The sequence below is a fragment of the Micropterus salmoides genome, unplaced genomic scaffold (genome assembly GCF_014851395.1).
Source record: "Micropterus salmoides isolate LMB-PRFRI ecotype aquatic unplaced genomic scaffold, ASM1485139v1 Ms_hic_scaffold_20, whole genome shotgun sequence".
Classification (NCBI taxonomy): domain Eukaryota; kingdom Metazoa; phylum Chordata; class Actinopteri; order Centrarchiformes; family Centrarchidae; genus Micropterus; species Micropterus salmoides.
In genome coordinates, this window is record NW_024041151.1 from 5,115,449 (window position 1) to 5,139,679 (window position 24,231).

Consider the following 24,231-nt stretch of genomic DNA (forward strand, 5'->3'; position numbering starts at 1 on the left):
GTATATAATATATCTTTATACTTATACTTATATATATAATATATTTATATTGTTATTTTGTAATAATATACAATACTGTAATGCAAAATAGTGCAATAAAGGTTTTTGTTTTCATTTAATTAAACATCTATGTTTCTCCCATATAACTTAATTTATCCTTTACTTTCACGTTAAGTAAAAGTTAATAAAGTTAGTTTAAGTTGTATAAAAGTTGTCTCATGTCCAGGTTGTACAACATGTTCTCAGTGTTCACTCCTCCCACTCACTCTGATCATATGACCCCCATGACTCGGCTCCACTTCCTTAAACTCTGGATCTCAGAGAGTCCAGCCTGCACACACGCACATTTTCAAACACACCCTCGCCCTGCAAAGGAAACGAAACCTCACTTCAGCAGCGTTGGTTGTTGTGTTTGTTGCAGCTGGCCCGGTGCTGTGGAGGCCTAATGGCAGGTCTGAGGAGCCGAGCTGGAGCGACGGGAGCCCGGGAGAGAGGAGGACACCCAGCAGCCCTCACGCTGCTCACGCTGCTGCTCACCTGCTGCGTCAGGTGTGCGGAACCAAGCCCCAAACCGAGCAACATCATCCTCATCCTCGCGGACGACCAGGACGTTCAGCTGGGGGGGATGGTGAGTTGAACCTCCCGGAAAACACTCTTTAATAATGATCCAGAAGAGACCTGTGGGTTTGTAGTGACTTCTAATGCGCCTGCCTTTTTTAATATATTGTCTGTATGAATCATAGATTATAGTGTTTTTATCACTTTATTATCCAAATAAAAAAAGCTTTGAGCTGATACCCTGCCATGTTTTATGTGCTGCCGGCCAGCTGTAAAGGAAGGAATCTTTTTTTTTTTTTTGACTGCTTAAACAAGAAGCCGATTAATCAATTCAGATGATTTAAAATAAAATTTAATATAGATTTCAATATAACACTTTATGGATCCACAGGGGGTGATTGTCCAGAAATACTGTAGGAACAAAAATGGCAAAAGCAGAGCAAAAGAAAGGAAACACTTGGAGAGCTACACCATAAATAAAAAGTGACTTTAATTATTAGTTAAAAAGTGAAAACAAGAGAGAATACAGGAAGTAGAAAACAAAACTTTACAGCCATGCTTGCTGCTCTGCCAGGCTCTACTAAATGCTACATGCTAACATGCTGATGCTAAGCAGGTGGGATGTTTATTATATTTAGCAATAAACACAAAGCACAGGTGAGACTGATGATGTCATACGTTTTGCAGGTATTTTATTTCTTGTTTAGCACATTGTGAAAAGTACTACACTAAATAAACTTTACTTAGTGTTTGGTCACAAAATAAAGTAAAGGATGCTGGAGGAAAAGTCAGCAGGTTTCATCCTCTGGGGGAACGTGTGAACACAATTTCACAACAATCCATCCGATAGTTGTTGAGATATTTCAGTCTGGCTCAAAGTGGAGGACCAACCGACCCTGGAGCCAGGTAGTGTGGCTAAAAAACTGTAAAATAAATGAAATAAGTAAGCTAAATGTACAGTTTTAATCATGAATGACAAACATTTCCTGTTTCTCTTTGTCTCGTATGATAATTAAACTGATTATCTTCAGTTTGTTCAGCCAAAACAACTTGAACTTTGAGCTCTAGGCTCTTTATTTTCTTACTTTTATAGACCAAACAACTAACTAGGGCTGAAACGAGTGGTCGGTTATGCCTTATTGTAATTCTGATCAACTGAAATGAATCGACTAATCATTTAAGTAATTAAGCATTTCAAGCAAAAATGGTATTTGTCCTATTTCCTACTACCAAATTCTGAAGATTTGTTGCTTTTCTTTTTCTCATATGATGGTAAACTAAATATCTTTTTTATTATTTTGGACTGTTGGTTGGACAAAACAAGATATTTCAATACATCGACTTGTGTTTTGGGAAGCTATAACGGGCACTGTTCTCCAATATTGTATAGACCAAACAGGCTGTACAAGAGGCTAATGATTATTTTTCATTAGCTATCAGTCTGACAATTAAGTTCTCGATTACTGAATCGATTGTTTGTCCTATAAAATGTCGAAAAATTACATTCCTTTACGGAGTGTAGAACGATTACAATCTGAGAAGGCAACAGGTCTGTGGAGGAGAATCGCACAGAGACTAACTTTATTCTTTATAGAGCAATTTATTCACAAATTTAATTTTGTTCTTTGGACGTTTGCAAGATGGGAGTTGTGTGACTTTGCATGTTGTCTGATCTTGTTTCTGTTCTGCAGACCCCAATGAAGAAAGCTAAAGCTTTAATAGGAGCTGCAGGAGCAACGTTTGTGAATGCTGTGAGTACATTTACCCAGTGGTTGTACATCTACTGAAGAACTAAGTACAAGTTATAGGTACTTATACTTCAATATTTCCAGTTTATGTGACAGCTGTAGTTGCTTTTCAAATTAAGGTTTTACATTAAAAACACAAGATATGTTTATAGATTACAACACATTGTTAAAGACTAAACCAATGGTTTCTAAACTTTTTGGCTTTTCAGGCCTCTTGTCATGTTTTTATATGTCTATGAGTTGTCAGCACAGAATTTCTCCTCTAAACCTCTCACGTGAGACTCAAAGAGGCCAAATTGTCTAACGTTTCACAAAAAAGCAATATCTCATTAATCATCTGAGGTATGTACCCGACCTCTAGGTTGGGAATCACGGGACTAAACTAGCTAGGACTGTACATAAAGTACTGTTGGTTAAAACCCACAGTCTATGGTTAAAACTGGTGGATTGTATAAAGTAGTTTAAACTCGCTAACTGTAAATAAATTTAATACTAGCTAACTGTACACAAAGTAGTAAAACTCGCTAAATGTAAATGTGTATGTTGCAGTCTAGGGCACAAGATGAAGACTAACCTTTATACAGTCACTGAGAATAACTCAGTACAACAATACAGAAAAGAAACGTATGTTATGTTCACAATATACAGAACACACTCAAAACAGTCTCTAAAATGATTTTACGTATGTAGAAAATGAGCAGGGTTGTTGCACAGGGATCAAATTAGTTTTTGCTCGTTTTGCATATCAGTAAAAATGCATCTGTCACATTTTACTGCAGAACCAGTACTTTTACTTCTGATACTTTCAGTACATTTTGCTTATTATTTCTGCTGAGGTACTTTTACTTGTAATGGAGTATTTTTAAATAGTTGTTTTGATACTTTTGCTTACGTAGAGTCTTTCTTCGACGGCTGCACGCACACCTGTGATTTCACATTGTTTTTACATGTTGAAACTGAACGTGTTACACATCCTCCTCTTCACTGTCATGCTTCTCTTTCATCATCTTCTCTTGTGTTGTCTCGTCTTCCTCTATCGCGGCTCTCGTTTCCTTCCACTGTGAAGTTTACAGTCACGCCGCTGTGCTGCCCCAGCAGGAGCAGCATTTTGAGTGGTCGGTATCCCCACAACCACGAGGTGAGGAACAACTCCCTGTCTGGGAACTGCTCCAGCCCTCTGTGGCAGAAAGGCCCCGAGTCCGAGGCCTTCCCCATCTACCTCAGCAAACAGAAATACCAGACGTTCTTCGCTGGGAAATATCTTAACCAGGTTTGAACACATATATACTTTCTAAGCAAAATACATCACATTTGTTTTGCAGTTTAGGTACAATGTTAACATGCTGATGTTTAGCAGGTGTGATGTTCATAACGTTGACTATCCTGTTTTTGGGTGTTACCGAAGTATTGGACAAATTAAAACTGAGAGATTTCGCTCAAAATGTGAGCAATGCCTCATGGTGGCACTAGATGAAGAGTCAGGTGACCAGCAAAGTTACAACAATTCATCCTGAGGAAGATCATGAACGTCTGAACCAAATATCATGGTAGTTCATCCAACAGTTGTTGAGATATTTCAGTCTGGACTGAAGTGCTGACTGAATGGCCTTCCACAGAGTTGTTAGCACTTTACCAGCATCTTTTTCCAGACACAGCGTCCTTGGTACTCAACAAAAAGAATTGTGCAAAGTAACAGTTGTTGCCTTCTAGCATTTGCATGACTGTGTGTGACACCGTGGCCTCGGAAGCATGTTAACAAAGAAACAACCTAAAACAAACAACAGTGGCTGGAACAAAAAACACATGACCGGACAAACATTCCAAAACACAAAAATGTGTCAGCGGAGTAGCGTAGCATCAAGCGCCATACAACACTGTAAATAACAGCAGTTGTTGGTCATGAGCGTGCTAAACATCTAAACTGGAAACTGCATTTAAATTTGAGTTTGTAGTTCATGCTGAAGAGTCTAAAGGCCTCCAGTCCAAAGCTTCAGCATTGGCTTCACACAAAAAATACTGTGGGTGATGGGAAGTGAGAGAGAACAAAAAAAGAAAATCCAATACAAATATATCTCACCTCAGCCACCTGTGGGCGGTGGTGTTGTGGCCACATCAGCTCTGCTACTGCCTGTAAAAACTGAGTCATGTTATCAACCGCCCCACTGTTCTTGTAGTCATGCTAGCTGAAATAACAACTACAACAACTATTGCCATGAACCTTTGCATGCTTGTTAGCATGAACCTGTGCAGCTTCACAGACCCGTTAGCACAGCTGTGGACTCTTAGGGCCGGATTTACTAACACCCTGAATAACGAGTACTGAATTGCGTGTGCATTCTAAAATATTGCACGTGTAATTGTTGTACCTGTTATGGGTGATTAACTAAGAATTATTGTGTAGATGACAGCAGTAGGTGTCAGTATTTAAATGAGTGTTCTGCGTGTTTTAATGGTTTCCGCCATGGAGAGTCGGGAGGGAAAGCAGCCACTGCGTAAAAACCTCGGTTTGTTTCACTCAGTGGAAATCGTCTGTACCTGCCCGTCCTGCCTGAGATTACACTAAGTACTTGGGACAGCACACCTGAAAAACTGCTTTGGGAAACCCCAGCAGAAACAGATACAGTGTGCTGGAACGACCCAGACGCGAGGAAATGCCAGCAGATCGTGCTTCATCCAGCCAGAGGGAACGATCACCGACCGTCCACACCGTACCCGGTCGCTCCGAGATCTCCCGGCCCTGTACGCCCCAACGCCACATTGCTTCTCTGATACCCACAATGGGTTGTGTGTTGGTGATGGTTCCCTCTGGCTGGATGAATTTTATGCACCACTGCAGCTGGGGGCTCTCCGCAGCGCCACGCAACTTTCTAAATTCTTCCATCTTACAGAGAAAAGAAGTCAAGTCGAAATGAAATTTGCTTTATTGCCATGAATGTTAAAACAACAGTATCACCAAAGCTAAAGGAAAATACAAAGAAAACAATTCAATTCATATAGTTCATCAAATAAATAAAATAATTTTATTTCTGTACATTGGATACAGAACAATATTATCTAATATTCTACGTCTTCTAACATTACGCCTGTGTTTCCTTCTCACAACGATAACAACAGGTGCTATCTTGCACTTTTGAAAGACGTCACTCTGCGTGAGTCGCTCAGCTTACATGTTAATTTGCTGGTGATATCAAGTTTGCACACGTTTTTACTCACGCAAACCTTAAGAAATTGTGTAACAAGACTAAGGGCCTGATTCACTAAACTGTTTTTTTTTTTTTTTTTTCCGCCACCAGTACGGTAAGAATGACGGGGGAGAAGTTGGCTATGTGCCACCTGGCTGGGACCAGTTTCATGCGTTGGTGAGTCTCTCACACACACGTAAACACACACAAATATTACTTTCCCTAGTACTTGTGTTGTCAAAGCTTTTGCTAAATGGTTTCAGGTGGGGAACTCGCAGTACTACAACTACACACTTTTAGTCAACGGCAAGGAAGAAAAGCACGGAGACAGTTATGAAAAGGACTACCTCACTGACCTCATAGTAAGTAGTAATCATACTCCCAGCGCTGTGTCTTAAGTACAATTACTTCTGCTTGTACAGAAGCTGTGATCAGCAGTACGTCATGCTTTAGGACACCTGTAGGGACGTTAAGTCAGGATTTATGGAAAGATGTATAACTGGTTACCTCCAAACTGTCTGAATCACATGCTGTCATAGAAAAAGAAATTGTCTGGTGAGTCCTGGCCAGTCAGCAGTGTGAAAGGTTAATAATCAACAACTAGAAGGTTTACCTACTCTGCTGTAAATATGATTTTATGAGAGCTGAACTGCCTTTTGTCACAGTCGAGCATAATTTAAGCAGTGATGTCATGTTTAGCACGTTCACCATCATAGCTAATCAATAAACACAAAGGACAGCTGATGCGATGGGATAGTTTTTCAGGTATTTGCGATTGATTAACGTTATTAGAGTTCATCATGAGGGGGGCCATGAATGGGATCATTAAATTTCACAGCAGTCTATCTAGTAATTGTCGAGATATTTCAATACAGAACTTAAAAGTGAACCTCATGGTGGTGCTAGAGGAAAAGTCAAGGGATCACCAAGGTCAGCTGGATTCGTCATCTGGAAACCGTTAATGTCCATATGAACATTTTGTTTCCAGTCCATCTAGAAGATGTTGAAATATTTGACCTCGTGGTTGTGTAGAGGGAAGGTCAGTGGAGTAAGTAGATTGCAGGTAACAGCAGGGCTGAGAAGACGTCTTCAGGTGATGTTTCTGTCGTCAGATTTACACATACACACTATAAGCAAAAAACAATACAGACAGACTGAGACAAAAGTGCAGTGAGAAGAGTGCAAAGGATGTAGGGTAACATTATTATGTCATGTCGGAGGTGGATGAGATATACAGGTGCACATGTACACAATGTGATGGAGCATAGTGCAAAGGATGCTGGAATAAATAAGTATTTTGTGCAAGTGTTATGAACTTGAGGTAGGTGGATTTGGTATACACAACATGAACAGCTCTGAAATGGAGAATGGTGAATAAATAATAAGTGGTAGCCTGTAAACAGGTGGCTGATTAGAGGCAGAGTTACTGGGTTATTGCACAGGAATTGTTCCTGACCCCGTGAGTCAGAAGTCAGCTGTTCATCAGAGTGATGGCTTATGGGAAGAAACTATTCATGAGGTAGCAGAGTTAATTTTTAAGCCGGCCGACAGCGTGAGACATCAGTCATACCTAAAAGCATGTGTTAGCAGCTTGTGACCAGCTGTTACTTCCCGGGGTGAAAATGACTCAGAGGTGACAGCAGATCCACCGCCCTCCCTGTTCATGCAGCTCACTTCCTGGTTCTAACAAGCAGAGATGCTTTTATTTCTGACTTTCCCTTTCCCATCTTTGTTTTCAAATCAAATGTGAAACTCAATCTTGGCTTATTCCTCGATCCAGACGAACCGGTCCCTTCACTTCCTGGATGACAGGAGCCCTCAACATCCGTTCTTCCTGATGCTGTCCCCTCCGGCGCCTCACTCCCCCTGGACTCCAGCGCCGCAGTACGAGAAACAGTTCAGCGACGTCAAAGCCCCGCGAGACGGGAGCTTTGACAAACCAGGGAAGGTACGACCAAGTTAACATCAGATTATTAAATATAGTTGGTTTTTTTTAATTGTCCTTTACAATAAATCTGTTATTTGTCTGTGCGTTTCAGGACAAACACTGGCTCCTGCGTCAGCCCGTTAACCCCATGCCAAATAGCTCACTCAACTTCCTGGATAATGCGTTCAGGAAAAGGTACAAGTTTCTCTTTTACGCTCTAGGGAACGGCAGGTTCACTGCTTTGGTCCAGAAATATCCCATATTCAAAGAATCTGAGTCACTTTGTTTCTCTTAGAATAACTTGCATATTTGCAGTGGTTGAAGAAGAACTCGGATCTTATACGTTTGTAAAAGTATCATTACCACAGTGTGGAAATACGAGTTACAAGTAAAAGTCATGCATTCAAACTTTTATATATATATAAATATATAAAATTATATTTTATTGGAGTATAATTTTTGGTGAATTAATATGTTTGTCACTTTAATGTTGCAGCTGGTTATGGTGGAGCAGATTTTTTACTTTATATACTGCCGGGTAGTTTGTAAACTTCACAAAGGGATCAGTACCATCTTATATTTATACATAATGATAAATCATAATTTATTTGTTGATTTTTATGTAATTAATCTGAATCAAATTTTGTAGTGTTGTAAAAAAAAAAATATATATGAATGGTAGTGGAAAAGAAGTATAAAGCAGAAGAAAATTTAAATACTGAAGTAAAGTACAAGTACTTTAAAATTGTACTTAAGTACAGTACTTGAGTAAATGCATATGTAAATGTCACTTTCAACCACTGCATATTTGAAATTTCTTTGATTCCAGTGAAATCACAGTGATAAAGAGTTGCTTTGTCAAAACTAAATACAGTTAAAAAAATAAACCCAGCAGATTCAGTAGCTTTGACACATTTGTTCCTTTGTTGTAGAGACTGTATTTATTTTTAAGACAGCTATGTTTACCTTCTAACAGTAGATAAGCCAGCAAGGCTACCGAAAAGTTGCCTACTGACTCCTTAACGTCTGCCGCTGTGACCTTCGCCTTGCAGGTTACTTATATTTATAGTTTTGGACTATATTTTAAATGTCTTTTTCTAATTAGTTATTTTCACTCCTATTTCAGTTCTTATTCTTTGTGAGGATACAACCTTTCATTTCACAGCACGTGCGTGAGCGTCAGGGGTGTGACGAGATCTTGCGAACGATATTTATATCTTGACGATGTTTCTGAAAAGCTGTCATGATATCAGCATGACAGACCGTGAGGGTGAAATTGGCACGGAAGTCCTGCCTGTAGATCGTCGCTCCGCTTTAATCTTGAGAAGCGGCAGAGCTGCAGCTAAACTGAAGCTTTTTGAAGACACCTCTGGCTCTCTCTCTAATTCAAAATGAGCTTTATTGGCATGAATGTATAGCAACAGGATTGCCAAAGCTAGATTTAAAGGACAATTCATTTTATACATTTCATTAAATAAGGGGTGTGTGTGTGTGTGTGTGTGTGTGTGTTAATACAAAATAAATGTAATATAAAAAACGTATAAAACATAATAATTCTGTAAAAATATTTAAAAACGTAAATAAGTAAAACAATAAATGTGTGTATATTAATAGACAAAAGAGAAAATGATCTCTCTCTCGCCTGTCATTCACCGGTCTTGTGCAGAGTTTAGCGGTTCCTCATGGGTCTATTTCAAGTAGTCGGCTCTTTAAAAACGATTATATTATATTCTTTGTGTGGTTCATCATGGGTGATAAATTATCCGAATGTCCGGCAAGGTGCAGACAACTCGGCACAACACCAGTGAAGCTGGAGCTCCGTCCGAAGTGTTCGTCTACTGCCACCACACACACACACACACACACGCTACGCCTACACATGCGCACTGACGACCCAGGGTTAGGGTTACAATTTTGGATTTATTCACGCACTTTTAAAAACATTTATTAAAAGTAAGTTTCTTTTTACATGTTTATTTGTAACAGGCTGTATATTAAGTTATTGGGAGAAAAAATGTAAAATCTATGTAAATGTTACTGGGGGGAGAAAAAAAAGAAGCAAATTCTGATCTGTCCTGCAGGTGGCAGACCCTGTTATCTGTGGACGACATGGTGGAGATGCTGGTCAACAAACTTGATAGTATAAAGGAACTGGACAACACGTATATCTTCTACACCTCAGACAACGGCTACCACACAGGTCTGAACGTGCTCCAAAGTCCCGTCTCTGGTCCTCTGATGATTTAACACAGTGCGTTTCTTGTTTCTGTGTGCTGCCTCACAGTAAACACCTGTCTCCACTGTTCCAGGTCAGTTCTCTCTGCCCATTGATAAGAGGCAGCTGTATGAATTTGACATCAGGGTCCCGCTCATGGTCCGTGGTCCTGGAATCAAACCAAACCAGACCCTGCAGGTCCTCCGCTGATGCACACATTCACAAATTGTTGCTTTCATCTCTTATAAACTGCAGAAATGTGCCGGTATCCTTGGTTTCTTTTTTAAGTGTCTCTTAATATTGCATGACTCATTCAGGCCCCGGTGTTGAATATTGACCTGGCTCCCACCATACTGGACATATCTGGTCTCAACCTGTCTCTTGTGAATGTGGACGGGCAGTCTTTCCTCTCCCAGATGGTCAGCTGTTTCTTTAAATGTCCCTTCCTAAATATTTAAATTTTCCTGAGTACTAAAAACTAATAGAAACTAACATTAAATTCTCTCACCAGGCCCCATCTTTGCGTAATGGAACTGCACGTCCCTTTTTCCTTGTTGAATACACTGGAGAGGGACACCCAACAACAGATCCTGCTTGTCCCAAATTAGGTCCTGGACTCTCCGTGAGTATTTACCACAAGAAAAGACTGTACCAATAACAAGTTTAACAAAACAAAATGTTGATTTTTCAATCATTTATTAATTGTTCAAGTCGGTATAATTATGAAATGTATAACTAAAAGCTTCAGATTTTATTTATTATTTATATTTAGCCCAGAGTAGTGACCCTAGAGATCGTACAAACCGAATTTCCGACGAATCCATCCAGCGAATTACGAGGTATAAACTTTGTGTAGCGCCCTCTAGTGGAAAAATATCCCAGGACTGCCCAGCAAAGTTTGGGCCGAGCATCTGAACAGACCCGTAATTAGCTTAAGCCAATTTTGATGTAAAATTGTACGTAAATACACAAAAGTAAAAATTTAGGGGAAAAAAAAAAACAGATTGATGTATCAAAATTATTTTGATAACTATTGATCAGCGACGTCCGTAGATGATCCTGCCAAAGTTTCAGGTCGATTGGTGAAACAGTCTAGGACGAGTTCGCAAAATAGGTTTGAGAAAAGTGATTAAAAAGTCGTATAATTTGACATTTTTAGAGCAGAAGACCATTGGAGCAAAGATGCAGAGATTAAAATAATGAAGGAAGTTTGACTATAAATGAAGCTTTTTGAGATAATTGCAAAAACGTAAAGTTGATTGTTATAGCGCCACCATGCCCACCTGCCAATTTTGGTGAGTTTTTGTCCAGCAGTTTTAGCGGAGAAATAGAATAATGAGAACAAAAACAAGCTCCAGAGAGGGAGAGAGCGATAAGCTTGTCTCAACAAAGTCTCTGCCTTCAAGGCAATATAACATGACATGTTAATAATAATAATATGACAAAAACAAGTCAGGCAGGAGTTTTCAGCTCTACTTTCCCTCTTGCCTACATTGTTTTCTAGGTTCTTCTAGTCTCAGTAGGAAACGCATTTGCAGCAAATTAGACGGTGACTACATCTGCATTCTCCACAGCTGACTTCTCATACACATGATCGTAGCCTGATAAATGTTGTCTTTTACTTTTTTAGAAAGGCAAACATTAGTCTTTATTGTGCATTTAAATATTTTTAATAATTACAAATAAAAGTTAATATGTTCTCCCAGTCAGTTAGGCCCACCCACAGTGCCATGCCTTTAAGAATTAAATCAGAAATGCATCCAGTATCACGGAAAACATGCAACGTCATCCAGCCCCAACACTCCAGCCAAGTCACTCAACACTTACACAACACTTTTCTAAAAATCAGAGTGTGACCTTCAAACTGATTTGAACACTCCTTCTGGTTCTTTCCTGCAAAACGGCTGATCAGACCAAACTTGTTAGTCTTGTTTCCTGTCATCGGCAGCAATGTTGTCACCAAACATAAAGCAAGCAAGCAAGCCGTGCTGGCCAGAAAAACTATTTAATTTTTTTTATTTCATACTGAACTTGAAGGACTTCAGAATCCTGAGGGGGGGAACAACCGGATTGTCCTCTTTTTAAACACAGCACTAACTAAAGGTCCACTTGCAGTACAGGTTTCACCACATATTTTTCAAAAGCTTCGCTCAAATGTCAGATGCTCAAAGGAGGAAGACCACAAGATGCATTTGAAATAGAAAGTAAGTGGTAACCTTTAGTTAGGATTTCGTTTTTGCTGAACTCTTTCCAAGATCAAGTTTGAGTTTTCACACTTAACAGCTTTAATTTTTAACTAGTTAAAGGTCCAGTTTGAAACACTTAGGAGGAAATATTGACAGAAATGGAATACAGTATTCATAGGTGTGTTTTCATTAGGGTTTATTTACCTGAAAATCACAATCTTTGTGTTTTTATTACCTTTTTAGAATTAGCGATTTACACCAATCAGCCGTAACATTAGGACCAGCGGCTGATCTGTCGGGGCGTAGACTCCACTGTGCGTTCTGAAACGTTTCCTATCAGAACCAGCAGTTTGACCCAGAGGATCTCGTCTGTTTGATCGGACTACAGAGGGAGCGATCTTAGGAGTCCACCACGTTTCTACATCAGCCCTGAACAGATAAAACTAAACACTGGTTTCAAAGAGGCCTTTGGTGTTTTTCCTGCACGCTTGGAAGAGAAGGGTATTCAGTTGGTCGCAATTTGCTAACTTCTTAAAGAAGCAGGAGGATTTTCTCAACCTGTAAATGAACACTTCATCCTTCAGTTTATCAGAAACACTCACATTCAAAATCACCCTATTTGGAGATGCGTGGTTTTCACTGGACAGTCAGTACATTAAATATTGTAATCTGGAAAGTAACTGAAGCTGTCAGACAAATGTAATGGAGTAAAAAGGGAAGTATTTGTCCCTGAGATAAAGTACAGTAGAAGTATTCAGCTGCATAAAATAGAAATAAAATTCCACCACTGATGTTTCGAAACATTCAAAACATCTGCTTTACAGAATGTGTTAGGAAGAAGGAAATGCATTTCTTCAGTATATGGCTTGCATTCCTGCAGTAGGCAGGGAGGCGTGTGGTGTCACCTGTGTCCTCGTGCACATGACGGTACACAACATGCAAACAAAATGGCAATCTTCTCAATAAAACATTGCCTCTGTAAGGCAACCGCATTTCAATTCAACTCAAAGTGCTTTACAAAAAAATAATTAAATATGGCATTTAAAGACATTTAAAAAAAAGAGTCAATTAGAAAATTGTTGACCCATAATTTTGGTTTCCTTTTTTTAATGTCCCGTCTCTCAAACCTCGTACGATATTTGTTTTCCTTGTTTTTACGATTGTCACCTTAAATCCAGATTGTTTGATTTATTTTCCCAAGATTGTAGCACAAACCGTGAATAAAAACTTAACCGTACTCAGCCCTGTAGTAGGGATGCACCGAATGTTCGGCCACCGAAATTAATCTGCCAAAAATAGCAAAAAAAGCACTTCCGGTGTTCAACCGAATACGTTAAAAGACTGATTTAAATTTTAAAGAACAATTACGTTGACATGTCGGCAGTGTGGAAGCATTTTAAAGTATCTGAGAAAGATGCAAAAATCACCGTTTGCAGACTCTGTTCTGCTGAACTGTCTCCGAGTACATCCACGCCATCTGTGGCTGACTTCTTTAGAAAAGGCAACAAACGGTCTGACCCGTTTATGTCACGCGTCCGAGAAGGCACCTACATTTGGAGTGCACACGTATTCTAGCCTTTATGGTAAATCCACTGAAACGGACCAGAGCGAGCTGACAGGCAGGTTAGAGACTTTATCCTGTCAGTTTGTCTCTTTACAAAGACAAGTGTTGCAGTATGAGAGTCCTCCCTGAAGAGAGGCTGTGAAGTCTTCATGTTACGCCGTACGAGAACCACATACAACATTATATCAAACCGGGTCGGACCGGATGAATTTAGCGCGAGGAGGAAACACATGTGACAACGTCCGGTTTTCAAAATAAGGCGTCTGTACAGGATGGAAATAAGATTAATTGGATTATATTCACAGAAAGTATAAAACATATTACATGTGTCCATTAACAGTAAATGGACACATGTAATTTACTTTAACCGCTATAGTCTCCCCAAATCCTTTAGGAAACACTGAGTACAAAGCACATTTTGAATATTTAATTTATGCAATGGTAAAAAAAGGCAAAATGTAAAAAAAAACGTGTTCGGTATTCGGGAAAGTCTTTCATTAAATTCTGTTTCGGACAAGAATTAGGGTCAAACTCCACAAGGTGGCTTTAATCTAATGCACTAACTCAACATTTCATTTCCTCCAGCAATGTTTTCCAGACTGCGTGTGTGAAGACGCCTACAACAACACCTACGCCTGCGTCAGGACCCTGGACGGTGAACAGAACCTGCAGTACTGCGAGTTTGCAGACAGCGAGGTACAGCAGCACTGCGTTTGATGTATTGGTGACACGCATGTATGTCAGTAAAAACAGATGTGGAGCTCAGCGTCTGTCCTCCGTTGTGTCCCCCAGTCATTTGTAGAAGTGTACAACCTGACGTCGGACCCCCACCAGCTGGAGAACATCGTGAAGACGGTGGATCCGGCCGTCCTGCAGGCGATGAACCAGCGGCTCATAAAGCTCCAGTCCTGTGCGGGCGACAGCTGCCGTGACATCAAGTGAAGAAGAGGCTCCACGAAGCTGCCACACATGGACCTCTTCATACTCACATTGGAAGGTGGGGCTGGTTTATATAACAGAAAGGCAACTTTTACCACAAGTATGATAGTTGGAGAGGCCTTTTCTAAACAAACAATGTTTCCTACTGTGAAGTTTTGACATGTCACAGTCGAAAAAGCACAGGGTGAATAATGAATGATGGCTGAGTTATATTTAGCTGCTCCAGTTTCAGGGGCCCGGTTTTGTGCATGCTGGCTGCCTGGGACGCTCAAATACAACAGAGGCTTTGTTAAAAGGAGAAGTTCCACATTTTGGGAAATACGCTAATTCGCTTTACTGCTGAGTGTTGATTCCTCTCATGTCTGCTGATTAGCCTAAATTGGCACAAATGATTCTGTTAATTCTTAATTAATAACACTGCAATTAGCCCTTGAAGTGCTTATTTAAGCTTAAGGGTAAATAAATTATTCCCTTTCAAGCTAGATGAGAAGATCGTTACCACTCTCGTCTGTCTATTAAATATGAAGCTGCAGCCAGCAGCTGGTTAGTTTAGCTTAGCTTAGCACAAGGACTGAAAGCGGGGGGAAACAGCTAGCCTGGCTCTTTGTTGCAGTAACAAAATGTGACTACCAGCAGCTCAGTAATTAACACGCGACATCTTGTTGTTTTAATCTGTACAAAAGCCAAAGTTTGTAAGTGACACATTGCCGTATTTTGGGGGGAAAAAGCATTTTTACACTTTTGTACTTCTACACGTTTTCGTATGGACCCTCAACCAGAAATCAAATTTCCCAAAATGTCAAACTTTTACTTTAATATCACCTGTGGTCTTCCTACTATGACAAGTCAAAATGTCTGCTGTGAAAAATATAAATTTTCTTCTGAGCTGTGCTCAAATATCTCATACTTTATTTTCTTTTAAGATAAACAGTTCGTATTGTGCAGATTGGAGTTACTCTACCACTCTGTCACGTGTCTCTGCATAAAAACTGCACTATAGACTTCTGTTCTTCACAATGTTGAAGGTAAAAAATGCCATCTGAACAATTTACCAGTCACAGAAACACAAAATGTTGCCAGTATGTGTCAGATGTGGAGAATAATAGTTACACAACCAAAGGTTTATCATCTCTAAAGGAATAGTTTGACATTTTAGTAAATATGCTTCTTTGCTTTTAGATGATAAGACTGTTACCAATCTCATGTCTGTCGCTTCCATTAAAAAAGCCATCACCAGCAGTCTGTTAGCTTAGCTTAGCACGAAATAATAGTTGGAAAAGGGGGGGAAACAGCTGGCCTGGTGCTGTTCAAAGTAAACAAAATCCACTCTGTCAGCTCTCCTAGCAAAATGTTTTTGTTTTGCTGGAGTCAGTGGGCTTGAATTTTTTTCAGCATTTTAAAGGGGTGCGTGACAGAAAACCAGCTGCTGGCTCTTTTTACATATTTAACATGATTAGTATCAATCTTCTCATCTTACACTCAGAAAAATTTCCCAAAATGTCAAACGGTTGCTTTAAGGTGAACCTATATAGCATACGGCTCTGTTCTTTTTAATATTTTTGAATTCAAGCTCACACTTTTATCTCAAATGAAATGAAAGTTAAGATAAAAAGTTAAAGTATTGCTCCAACTCTGTGCCTGGACTGGCTTTTTTTAAATTCTAATCCTGACGTTTGGTAATTACAAGATTTGAAACTGTGTATTAATGATGACATTTGTGAAGATGGAAGAAGGGCTGTGTTCTTTTAAGATGTGTTGGTGTTTTCTAATTGTGAGGGAAATTTTTACATGGCAACATTTGAAATGAACGCTTTAATCCTGTATGCCTTGTATTTGCACTGACGAGGCTCGTGTGCCTTTAAACGTGAATGTATTTGCACTGTGAGGAAATTAATAAAAATTTAAAAAAAGTCAAACGAAGCTTTTCAATGCGCTTGTCACGTGGATATTTCTAGGAGGTGTCACACAACAGAGCACATTTAGCATTTATCAGCAGTATAATATGGAGTTCTACGCATTTTAAGTGACATTAACTTCATACGTTATATTATTATACAACTGTATTCTACTGTATTATCATTCATTATCTGTTCACACACCAGCCAACACGTATGGATACCTCACAGAAGGAGTTAGTTATTGACAAATACATTAATAAACACTTACTCTGCTTACAGCTACATTATAGTGAATTACACACGTGTATTAAATGTTTATAAACATGGTGGTTTAAAATGGTGTTATTTTCCTTTTCTCATGAGGGTTGAAAGTTAATGTACAAGATAAAACCTGATATTTAAACAACTTAAGTATTGTAAAGGACTCCAACAAGGTGAATTATTTCATAGCAAGAAAACTAGTTTGTACAAGTGATGTAACGGCCTCCGTGTGGTGGAAATGCTGTTTAAATATCTTCAGCCTGGCTGCTACAAGAGAATAAACTGTGTTTTTGGAATTTAAACCTCCATCGGTGATAAAGACACAGGTGATAAAATATGGGTTTATGACATAATATACTGTAAAAGAGTCTCCATTAGACGCCTGCCCCATTTATTGGCCTAGTGTGCCTACACATTTGATCAAATAAACACAGGTCTCAATTATAAGTCTGGTTTTTAGAGAAGGTCTTCAGATGTATAAAACCTCTTAAAGCCCACCAGGTCGCCTGCTTGAGCGAAGCTGCTTAGATCGCAAATACAAATATATAGATGTTGAAACTTTTGTCAGTATCGTTGCATGTTTTTAACTGAAATTTGGTTGGACCAAGATAACAGTGCAGCTGTCCTTATCGAGTCTACCCCTCCCAACTTCAGTTTTATGAGTGAAGCTAGAGTGCACAAGAGAGGAGGTGGAGTTGCCATTTTGTTTAATGAATCCCTCCAATGCAAAAAGATGTCTTTTGCTTCTTTTGAATATGTGGCTCTTCAGCTGAATTACTCTTCTCAAGCTATTTTTCCAAATATCTACAGGCCCCCTAAATACTGTGCAAACTTTTTTGATGACTTTGAACTGCTGTCTATAATCTCTGTTGACTTTGACTGTGGGTTATTGTTGGTGATTTTAACATCCATGTTGACGACCCCCAGGACAGAGCGACTAAAGAACTGTGTTGTGTTCTTGATAATTATGGACTGAACCAACATGTGACGAGGCCGAAACACAATAACGGGCACACTTTGGACTCTGTCATCTCCAAGGGTCTGAACATTTCCAAGGTTGTGGTGACTGATGTTGCTCTCTGCGTGCACACAATCAGCGGTAATCACAAAACGGCATATCACTGAAAACACTAGTGAAAAATTTATTGAGGCTTTCTCTTCAACACCCGCCCTCTCACGGGTCTCAGTCAATGAGCTTGTAGATAATTTCAGTTCTAAAATTACAAATGTTATTGATGCCATTGCACCAGCCAAGGTGAAGGTGGTCTCTGGTAAGAGAAGATCTCCGTGGAGAAATACCACGCTGGTTAGAACTCAAAAAAGAGAGTGTCGAAAAGCTGAACTCAGGTGGCGGAAAACAAATCTCCAGGTTCATTATGACATCTATAAAGAGAGACTTTGCATTTATAATTTAGAGCTGAGAAATGCAAGGCGGTCCTTCTTCTGACATCACCAAAAACACTAATAATGAACGTGCCCTGTTTGCTGCTGTCGACAGGATAACCAACCCTCCTCTGTCTGTAGCCTCTGAACTTCTATCCTTCTAACTTCTTTCTAAAAAGTTTCTAAATGCATGGCCTCAGATTTACTGAAAATTGTCAACATGTCTCTTGGGTTTTTCCCACAGGCCCTGAAAACTGCAGTCATTAAGCCACAGAGCAATCTAGACAGGTCACTAATGAGCAATTATAGGCCCATATCAAATCTCCCATTTTTAAGTAAAATCATTGAAAAGGCTGTTTTTCAACAGCTTGGTGCTTTCTTGGCACTAAATAACTGTTTTGATGTCTTCCAGTCAGGTTTTTGACCACACCACAGCACTGAGACGGCTCTTGTTAAGGTCTTCAATGACATTTAAACACTGACAGTGACAAAATTTCAGTCTTAGTATTCTTGGATCTCAGTGCTGCATTCGACACGGTTGACCACAACATATTACTAGACAGACTTGAAAACTGGGTTGGCCTTTCTGGCACAGTACCAAACTGGTTTGAATCCTACTTAAAGGACAGGGACTACTTTGTGTCTATAGGTAATCACACATCTGAGCTGACAAAAATAACGTGGAGTTCCCCAAGGCTCCATTCTGGGACCTCTTTTGTTTAACATTTACATGCTTCCACTGGCTCAGATTATGAAAAACAACAAAATGTTACCATAATTATGCAGATGACACACAGATTTACATAACCATTTCACCAGGGGACTATGATCCCATACAGGCGCTGAGTAACTGTATTGAGCAGGTCAACGCTTGGATGTGCCAGAATTTTCTTCAATTAAGCAAGGATAAAACTGAAGTTATTGTTTTTGGAGCCAGGGAGGAACGATTGAAAGTCAGTGCTCGACTTCAATCAGTAATGTTAAGAACCACAAATCAATCCAGAAATCTTGGTGTAGTCATGGACTCAGACCTGAATTTGAGGAGCCACATTAAGACAATTACAAAGTCAGCCTACTATCACCTGAACAATATATCAAGGATTAAAGGACTTATTTCTCAGCAGGACCTGGAAAAACTTATCCATGCATTTATCTTCAGTCGACTCAACTACTGTAACAGTGCAACACACTGCAACAGGCTCCCTAAGAAATCCATCAGACAGCTGCAGCTGATTCAGAACGCTGCTGCTCGAGTCCTCACTAAGACCAAAAAAGTGGATCACATCACTCCAGTTCTGAGGTCTTTACATTGGCTTCTTGTATGTCAAAGAATTGATTTCAAAATCCTGCTGTTAGTTTATAAAGCACTAAATGGTTTAGGGTCAAAATACATTTCTGATCTTCTGCTTCCGTATATCTGGAACAAACTCCCAGATAACTGCAGGTCTGCTGAAACTATCAGTTCTTTATTAAATTAAGACTGAAGACTTTTCTTTTTACTGATAATTTACACTGCACTGTAACTTTTACTTACTTTTACTTTTACTGAAAACTTGCCTTGCCTTACCTTACACTAGTCTCTCAGAGCCAGATCAAATAAATGATCCATAATTGATTTATTATTATAGTAATATTCATATTGGTTGAAATAAAGAATTAGCCGCATATTTTCCATCTTTGCTGAAAAAGAGTTTTGTGTGAAAGGATTTAAAGGCCTGTCCCAGATACAGGCACAGCGAGTTCAGTGACTGAAGCAAATAAATGCTGGGGCTATTGACCGAGTTTTTACTGTATATAAAACATGACGTAAGGTCAGATTGAGTTTTCACTGTAACTATTGAGCTACTGGGGCGCTTTGATTAGCCTCGACTTCAGTGCATTTAAAAACACGTTGACTGGACTACTGTGCAGATGCTTTACACACTAATGCAATAACTTCAGCACATGTCATCTTCTGCAAATAGAGTCATGTTCACAGCTCAGAAGTAACAAGGAAACCTCAGGAAGTGTTTCAGTCTGGCAGACTGACGATAACGCTCGTCCAGCCTGAGGAGGATCTAGGTGCGGGCATTGCAAACTATGTACCAGGCACTGGTTCATTTCCATGGTGATTTAGATCAGACCTATTTAAACCTTCTTTATTAAACTGAATTTCCTGATTTACTGAATTGAATTTTTAGATTTCTTTAAAATGATTACACAAACTTTAACCTTTCCACTGACCTAAAAACCAAGATGATAAAAGACGGACATCTTCAAATCAGAGTCGGTTGAAACCACACACACACACACACAATTGTATTATTTTTAATTTTGAGAGTTCATTTCACAAACGCACTGCGACTGAAAACATTTGAATCCATTTTGTGAACATTTAAAACAGAAGACGTCATCACTGTGACCTGAAGTCAGTGTTTCATACAAGAACAAAAATCCAAATTGTGGTATCCTTTCTCTAGACGAAACATTCAGCATCAGCGCCGCACATTTCCATCAGAGGTACTTGTACACAGCTTTGTCCTGCAGGGTCTGAATCTCTAACTTCACAGGGCATTTGTAGAAGTGCGACAGCAACGACTCTGAATAGCCTATTAAAAAGTAAAACTTCTGCGGTGGTAATTTCTGCAACATTAAAGCACACACTACGAGCATGTTGCCGCGCCTTTTGATCACAATCTCATTGGCCAGGCAGCTGTGGAAGGTCCCGAACATGAAGCGCCTTATGAACACGTCCTCTATGGTGCGTTCAGCTGCTCCCTCTTCTCCTTTGAGGTTACCTGGCAGAAACAGGAAGCAGAGAGTAGTCCAGAGACGTACAGTACTATCAGCCTCTAACGTTGACGTTCTCATCCAAGGTGAAAGGATTCATAAAGTTACTGAATGTCAATCTTTACACTTAACTGTTTTAAGTGCATGAGTACGTGCTCACTGATCCGTGCACCTTGAGTACAGAGAGTACCCGGAAGGTGCACTCATAAGCTGCACGATCATTAAAGTAGAAGTGCGTTTGTTTTGATTCAGTCGAACTCATGTGAGCAAACAAGCCGGCGTATCCACTACTAGTAAAAAGTTTTAGAAATCCCTATTTTTGTAGTTTGTATGTAAATGTAAGTAGCTCAAGTCCAGTGGAAAAACCTTAAATTAACTTTTACTTTTAAAAATAAAAGTAAGCAGCAAACTGCCCAAGTTAAAAATGTTTACGTCACCAAAACAGACATTTTCAGATTTAAAATGAACAATTAAAGAGTTTTATCAATTATTTCACTGTAGGATCAACCGATGACCAGCTGCTCTGTCTTCCTTCATTAATAATATATAAAATATATATAATATTGTACAAATAAAGCTTCTGAGGGTGCATTACGAGGCTGTTCCAAGGTGTTTAGTGTAGAAATGTGTTTCAAGGCTTCATTCAAGACAAAGTTTAGGTCAGCAAAACTGAGAAATAATGTAAATTTCATAGATTTTTAATGCATCAATTAATGAGTTAACAACTTCAAGTTATTCTGCAGCAGTGGAAGCAAATGAAGCCTTAAAAGTTGATGCAAAAACACACTTTTTAGTGAGCGGTCAAACGATGAGAATGATTCGCCCGGTTACACAACCCTTAAAAAGAAGAAGCTGTGATCAAAATGTTGGGATCGTCATTTGCAGTAAGTGCGCCACATCTGTAATCTATTTCCGACAACACCACCCTGTTACAAACCTCAGAAAGTCGGGGTGAAATATGTAACGCGGGGCGTATCGAAGCTGCCGAGTTGTGCTTTAACGCGCTCGGTCACACTCACTCGTATGCTGCGACAGCCATCCTTTGCGGTGGCCAATGTGATGAGGTGGAAGTGCTTCCTCATAGGTCAAAGGTCTGTCTCCTTTCCCCACTCGAGCACGAGCTGCCCGATTCTGGAAAATTAAAAAGAGAGAAAGAAAGAATGAACGTCAAGAAATAATTATCTTTGAGGTCTTTGTTTAGAAAGTCTCTCGTAAAGAAAACTGATAAGTAGACAATGAGCCTAACTTCGAAAGCAGGAGAGCTCACTCGTGTTTAAATCTGCCCTCGTGCAAAAAACCCAAACTTCAGTCTGTACTTGCTTTAATCCAAATCAGGAGACTTTTCACTTCTAACATACAGCTTCAAAACACAAACACATTTGGAAAATAGGGCTGAACGATTTAGAAAAAAATACTGACTCAAATTGCGATATTGGAGGGAATTATTATATCTACGTCATTTTCTCATCCAAAAACATAAATGGTTGTGGTGAGATTGTTGAGAAGATCTGCACCAAACAAAGATGTTTGCTTAAGTAATAATAATAATAATAATAATAATAAGTGTGTAGAATATGATTCGTAGGCAGGGACATCTCAGCAGCACGACAATATTTAATTTAAAATGGTATTTTGACACACATATCACCTTTAACAAATATTGCACCTCATGCGATTTGAACATCGCAGTAGGCTACACTGCGATTTCTATAAGATTTCGATAAATTGTTCATCCCTAGTGGCCGCCAAATTAAACATTTTAATTGTGTTAAGGCAAGACAGATTAATTAATTTAGTGTTTATTCTGATTTTTCCAGTACTGTATACTGTTTTTGTAAAGTGATTTATGGATTTCATTGTTGATATTGACGATCTGGAGTTTGGACCTTTGCCCGCTGCTCCTGAATTTATTTTGACTTGTAATCCAAGCTGGGCACAGTTATATGCATGACACATTATAAAAAATGTCATTCATTCATCCCAAATATTCTGTAACTCTGGGAGATACCAACTTGAATTATCAAACTCAGTCTGATAAAGCTTCCTATTTTCGCCTGAGCTAAACTTGAGAATGTATTTTTGCACAGGATGAGGCGCTTGGATTTTATCCCCCCCATCTCTGGCACTGAAAACACAGCAGGACAGGGTTATTAATGTTCATACGGGCATCTGACTTTTAAGACAGCCTATCCTTTTAAGTTACTTTATACAGCAGTCTTAAAAGGAAACACATTACAACAGCCAGATGGTTCACTGTGATGATGTCTGGAGCGCGGTATTTACCTTGCAGCACGCTGCAGTGACGTGGAGGGCTCTGCTTCCAGAGGAGCTGCACAATGAGCCGGACCAAGCCAAGGCTTTCTGCAGAGAGAACACCGTGAGGTTATTACGACTAGTGCTGAGGACAGAGGGCTTTAACATAAATAACCATTTCATCACCATCAACAAAAACTGATTAATAATCTTCGTAGAAATTATGACAGGGCTGTTGCTGTATTGGATAACTGGATACTCTTATGAGCAATTGGTGTAAAGTTATGTCCAGAGTCCAATTAACCCAATAAGGTGCAAAATGAGATGTGGGCCCATATTTAATACCTACTGTATCACTTTGTGGGTGATTAAGCACACGTTTATTTAGTAAAATGCACACATGTGTGCACAATGTAACTTCAAACATTTAACAGAGAACCCCTCTACAATTTGGCTTTGTCCTATTTACAGATTCAATATATTAAATTGCCACAAACTAATTACCACATTTGTTCATCTCAAGTCTTCTTGAGGCCAAACTGGTGGTCCACCCTTATTTACGCCAATGTCAATACTGTACACTTAACACACTATATGTTGTCATTTGTGTCATTTTGTGGTGTTAAAGAGTGACACAAGTATAATAAATAAATGCAGATAAAAATATTTGAATACATAAAAAAGTAGATAAAAACATTTTGGTAATGAAAAACACTTTCTGTATTTTTACATGTTTTTATTTATAGTTCATAAAATCCATATTGTCCCAAAATCAGAGATACAGATACAGTGTTAGTTAGTTATCAAACTAACTGCTCAGAAATTCAATATGTGTGACGCAGCTGATAAAAGAAGTATTGATCTGTTAGATGGTGTTGAAAAGGAGACACTATTAACGTTAATAACATGACACTGTAGCTACCGGTAGGATAAACTGTTTTCTTCTAAACAGACACGCTGTCAAACTCAGAAAACAAAATTATATACCATTGTAAGACGAGTTTATCTGACGATAATATATTAATTTACTCACCAGCAGCCTCACGCTGCCTGTGCTGCTCAAGGACGCCGCCATGTTGTTATGAATAACACACTGCTGGGAGCTTAAATTATTCCTTTTTAATCCAGTATCGTTATAATTTTAATTTATAATCAAAACCGTAACACTGCAATGATTTTAACTCGAGTCAAAATGTTAAATAATGTTATTTCTCCGGGAAATTGAACGCGTGCTCGGGTACTGTTTATGCGACACTCCGGCATCTGTTTCCACCGGACGACCGTTAACCTGGACTAACCGGATGCAATAAAATAAAATAGTTGATAGAAATGGTAGCTTAGAATATAT

General features: G+C 39.2%; 2 protein-coding genes across 2 annotated transcripts; one reads left to right on the forward strand and one right to left on the reverse strand.

The window, feature by feature from the left end:
- The first annotated feature begins 298 nt into the window (after positions 1-298).
- On the forward strand, positions 299-16,239 carry gnsb (glucosamine (N-acetyl)-6-sulfatase (Sanfilippo disease IIID), b). The gene is made up of 13 exons (XM_038733467.1): positions 299-628; positions 2,250-2,309; positions 3,373-3,576; positions 5,600-5,665; positions 5,752-5,850; positions 7,269-7,436; positions 7,528-7,610; positions 9,497-9,615; positions 9,725-9,828; positions 9,948-10,049; positions 10,142-10,252; positions 13,966-14,076; positions 14,173-16,239. The coding sequence occupies exons 1-13, from the start codon at positions 446-448 to the stop codon at positions 14,320-14,322; spliced, it is 1,560 nt and encodes a 519-aa protein (XP_038589395.1). The 5' UTR covers positions 299-445; the 3' UTR covers positions 14,323-16,239.
- Positions 16,240-20,152: 3,913 nt separating this feature from the next.
- On the reverse strand, positions 20,153-24,155 carry mrps24 (mitochondrial ribosomal protein S24). The gene is made up of 4 exons (XM_038733897.1): positions 23,917-24,155; positions 22,914-22,991; positions 21,650-21,761; positions 20,153-20,638 (listed from the first exon to the last, which is right to left on the reverse strand). Exons 1-4 carry the CDS (start codon positions 23,956-23,958, stop codon positions 20,355-20,357), a joined length of 516 nt encoding a protein of 171 aa, XP_038589825.1. The 5' UTR covers positions 23,959-24,155; the 3' UTR covers positions 20,153-20,354.
- Positions 24,156-24,231: the final 76 nt, after the last annotated feature.